Raw genomic sequence first — 4710 nt, forward strand, 5'->3', positions numbered from 1 at the left:
GATCGTCACAGGGCGATTGTGATGAAAAAAAGGAAGACGAACTGTTCCCTCATCTGGTGAGTTGACTGATGAACAGCACAAAGGACAAGAACTTGATGACCTTCATGTTAAGATTACAGTCGTTGTACTACGCACCGTAATGCTAATGCAGGAGTAATTTAAATTATTTTTTATTTAAATAAATTAGATTAATTTAGAAAAAAAAATATTTTTATATTATGTAAAATAAGTTATCAACAAAGCCTACTCAATAAAGAAAAAAGAAAGTAAATATAGAAAAATAAAGAAAATCAGATTCGATGTTGATTGAAGATTTAAGATTTTAAAAATTCATCCACGAAAGTCCATCAATCAAAAATATTATCAACAAGGAAATAAGATAATCTTTTAAGTCAAGTTAAGAATCTTGAGATCATATATTTGATTCAATACAATTATAATTATTTTTGTATATCTTGTAAGAGAGGTTAGAATATTATACTTGGATCGATAAGAACATGAATCAGTGAATTGAGTTCATCTAGCAAGAAGTGCGAGACTTTCATATGAGGGTTCATTCCTTGAGTCAGAGCTGGGAGTCTTCGTGTAATGCCTTCATCTTGTGAATTCGCAAAGTTTGATAATTATCCAGTTCTCTTTACTATTATATTCAAGTAATTATATTTTCATTCCTCTATTTTGAAAAAGAGATTTAGTTGCTGCTACTCATCCGTCAAATGCCTTTTTAAGCAGCAGTAATCTGTCTCTGACTGATATAGAACTCAACCGGGGTGTTTTCAGTGCCAAACATTAGAAAGATACATCTCACCAACCCTTAAATGGAAGACAAATAACATGTCTATCACTTAGTGTCATTTAATGGACACAGGCACGTACTCATTGGGACTAAAACTTTTGTCTTGTAGAGATGATTTCTAATGCAACCCTGCACAAACGCCAAGCTATCAACGTTAACGCTATAAATGATCTGAAACCTCACCATGTACATGCTGTTGTTATGTATGTTAAGCTCAAGTTTATTACTGTTTAAAATGACAAACACGTTCACAAACGCCTTCCAGTTTTACTTTGGCAACTATCTCGCATGCAGTACAGTAAAGGACATATATGGCTTATAGAGAGGTAGTGGGGTAGGGTGACATGTATACTTATGGTGGGATGTGCAGGATATTAGGGTTTGGATCGTTGCAGGATAAATAATCTCATATTTACGTGCAAGCTGTCCTTGTTATGCCCTCGATTTAAGCATATAGAAAGATTTCACATTTATACAGATAGAAAGCAAAGTAGAACAGCTATGCTTTCAGCCACAAAGCCCACAACTGGCGGTGAGAGACATCATTTCATGCCTCTCCACCCTTACAATTCTAACCATAAATCATATCTAGAATTCAAGTAGTAGCCCTGCTTGATAAGATTAAGATTGCAACAAATTAGATACATGTTTATCTTCACAGTTTACACCAGCTACTGCCCTCCACGTTGTTTCCGACGGCTAGCCTTTGCGGGGATGATTCGGATTCTCTTGGCTACGCGAACAAAATCCCTGAAAGAATCCGAAGAAAGGAATGAATGATCACGACCATGTTTACAGAGAAAGAACTAAAATGATTCGCTGACTCACTTCCAGTTTAGATCACCTGCGAGGAGCAGGTCGTCCTCCATGTCCTCATAGGCCACCACGTGACCAGGTACGGCATTGGAGAGTTGGAGCTCCTTGCCACCGCCCTCACCGTGCTCATCGCCCTCGTCGACATCGACGAAAATGCGGCGCAAAGCCTTCGCTAGGCTCTCATAGCTTGTGTGCTTGTCGAGGCAGACGCGATGGCAGATCGATCGCCCCTCCAGGAAGACAGTGACAGGGGGGACGACCGATGCCGCCGCATCGAGGTCCATGGCCGAGAGAGTCAAAAGCTTCCTGCCGATGGGAGGCCGAGGAGGTTGCGCAGGCGCTGCGGTCGCACCTACGCCACCGCATCGTTGGTGAAAGTGAGCGGCGCCGTGGTTCAGGCACCCTTTCTCGTCCCACCGCCGCTTTAGCGCTCCATGGTGCAACGCAACCCCGTTCACCATCTTCACTGCACCGATCGAAGCTCCACTGTCTAAACAAGTATGTGCAACTGCCGCACTGTCCAAAGAAGAATAAAGGGTGTGAATTGAATGCTTATATCGCTTTCTGGTGAGGATTTGGTGAGAAATATTGCTTTAGAAGGTAGAGAGACAGAGAGAGAAAGTGAGTGTGAAGGTATGGTTCAGGCCACGCTCTCGTTTTATAAGGGGGAAGAGCCCAAAGCACTAGGCATAGCTGTGGTTGCTTGCAAGTGAGAAAGTAAGAAGACAGCGTTGCTGCTGCTGTTGTTTTCAGCATGGTGAGGGCTTGTGGGAGAAGTGGACGGTGTTTGTAGAGTGTTCTTTTGGGGATCACAGGGAACGCGTGGAAGAAACGTTGGTGCCCTTCTTGTAATCCGTGGTGGGTTTGTTGCAACCGCGGCCGCTGCGGCCGCCGAACGGCTCGCCGTTTGACTCTCTTACTGTCCTCGGGGCGGCCACTTGGGCCTCTCTTCCTCATGTGATCTTGTCATCGATGTCTTGCCCCTATAGATGTGACCTCTGCGTGTACATACAGCGTGGTGCAAGCATTTACCTCGTTGCTGCAGTGGCCGAGCCGAATCTGCGCATTCATCCACAATTCCACAATGTAAAGGGCAGCACCTTTGTCGCCGTGCTACTTGTTTCGTTCTCGAGGATGGAGACTGTACCCATGAAGCAGCAGGTCATGCCGCTGCATGTGTCCAGCCCAGTTCCAGCTGGGAGTAATGAGCTCGAGAGTGACAGAACAGAACGGCGGTGAAAGGAGAGACCGACGAGACGGGACCGCACGCTCGGCCCATGTCATGGTTCTCCCCGGGATTCGAGAACGTTGTCTGCTGTTGCTGAAAACCTTGGCAAGTGCTGCTCCGTTTGACAAACCTCGAGATCCGTAGGAGTTGACAACCACGCACGTCGCTCATAGTGCAGCGTGCAAAAGTGGCTCCGAGATCAATCTGCTCGTCTCTAACTAGTCAAAGCTTTTCCGTTCATTACTGTAACTATGAGATTTACATATGACGTCGTGCTCTAATAAATCACAGATTTACTGACTAGTTATGACCTTAAACCAATTGCAGTCTGACATGTGTCCTCCTGGGTGAATCTTAATCGGATAGGAAATAGAGCCCTAATGAAATCTCGGGATCGTAGTTCTGACAAAAACCAAAATTTTGTATTCTGATAGAATTTACAAGTACCAACCTGCAATTTTCCATTGGAAGTTCATGAAAGTTATAGGTTGAATTTAATACTTAATTAGTCTCACATCGATCAATTTTATGCTTAGATCCATAATTTAGTTCGAACGGAACTGATAGAATAGTTAATCCGTCAAGCTCAGATAGTAACATTCTATGAATACTGTTTGAATTTAATCCCTAAGTTTTTGGATGATTGATAATAAATATATGCAACTAAGTGAAGTTTATTATATTAATCAAGGTTATGGGATTTTTTTTTCTTTTTTATCAAAGTATAAGATAAAACAAGGCCTATTAGGTATAATAATTCTCTATATTGAACTATATCTCTAAGAAATCAACATTTTTATGATTAAGACCTCCTAATTCTCTATAATAAGATGCGAAGATAAATCTTTATGAATTAAGCCTCCAAATATTATGAATGGAAGATTAATCTTAACTCCTTTGCCATCTTGAACATACATAAATGCATGTCAACACTCTGCACATACATCCCAAGCGTACCCTGTCGAGCGATACGTCCCCACAGAGTCAAACTGTGCGTGACGAGAACCCATACGAAATGGTAGTTGACTTTCGGAGCAGATCCTTAATTCCAGGATTAATAGTTATGTGGCCCGAGATCGACGGATCTAATCTCAAGATCCGGTATAATATCGATGGCATAGATGGTCAGGATGATTCAGGAGAGGCTGTCGCAGATTCTATTTGTTACGTTACGTTTACTGATGAGTTAAGAGGATGACATAAAACAGCACGCCATGGCGGAGACTGGGTGAGTGCTGTAGACACATCGTCGTATTTGGGCTTCCAACACCACAATGGAGAAGCGTCACTTGCCTGCACCAAAGTTTCAGCCTTCATGTGCGTCCTCAAGGAGGACGACGACACGTACGTACTGCTCGATGCTTTGGGCCAAACGTTGGAGGAGATTAAGGGGGGATATGTTTTCAAGTCTTGGGATCACTTTCTTTTGGGCTGCTGCTCAAGAAAGAAGCAATGCTGGTTTGCAGGTATCTTCGAATTCCACAAATGTGGGCAAGAAGAAAAGGAATAATACAAATTATTATAATATATTAATATTTATTAAATTTATTGAGTATGAACCAGACCTAATCCCAACTCGATTCAATTCAGAATTGAACTAGAATAAGAATCGACTTGATAATTCATCGATTCCAAATTGAATCGAAACTAATCTTGGGCAACTATTTAGATCTATTAGATATGAACCGATGATTTTATTCACAAACTATTTAGAACTATTTAGATCGATCATTTGAACCCCAATAGTCCGCTCGATCGTCAGGGGTATAGAGGGGCAATTGATAGTTTGTCCTTTTCAATAATCATATAAATAATTTTTAAAAGATATTTTGATTATTTTATAATTAAATAAAATAACAAAATGATAAAT

General features: G+C 41.5%; 1 protein-coding gene across 2 annotated transcripts; it reads right to left on the minus strand.

Moving 5' to 3' along the window:
* Nucleotides 1–1385: 1385 nt before the first annotated feature.
* LOC135584006 (auxin-responsive protein IAA33-like) lies at nucleotides 1386–2587 on the minus strand. Of its 2 annotated transcripts, none has more exons than XM_065193930.1 (2): nucleotides 1641–2587; nucleotides 1386–1546 (listed from the first exon to the last, which is right to left on the minus strand). In XM_065193930.1, the coding sequence occupies exons 1-2, from the start codon at nucleotides 2071–2073 to the stop codon at nucleotides 1530–1532; spliced, it is 450 nt and encodes a 149-aa protein (XP_065050002.1). In that variant the 5' UTR covers nucleotides 2074–2587; the 3' UTR covers nucleotides 1386–1529. The 2 variants fall into 2 exon arrangements, with proteins under 2 accessions (XP_065050002.1, XP_065050001.1); XM_065193929.1 differs by having other exon boundaries at nucleotides 1625–2583.
* Between the last annotated feature and the right edge of the window lie 2123 nt (nucleotides 2588–4710).

The sequence above is a fragment of the Musa acuminata genome, chromosome BXJ1-7, assembly GCF_036884655.1.
Source record: "Musa acuminata AAA Group cultivar baxijiao chromosome BXJ1-7, Cavendish_Baxijiao_AAA, whole genome shotgun sequence".
Taxonomy (NCBI): domain Eukaryota; kingdom Viridiplantae; phylum Streptophyta; class Magnoliopsida; order Zingiberales; family Musaceae; genus Musa; species Musa acuminata.

Bases quoted from the DNA above. Each gene is read 5' to 3' on its own strand.
- LOC135584006 (XM_065193929.1), bottom strand. From the start codon at position 2,073: ATGGTGAACGGGGTTGCGTTGCACCATGGAGCGCTAAAGCGGCGGTGG. The intron at 1,547-1,624 runs GTGAGTCAGCGA...GGATTCTTTCAG, and splicing joins GCAGGTGATCTAAACTGGAA to GGATTTTGTTCGCGTAGCCA.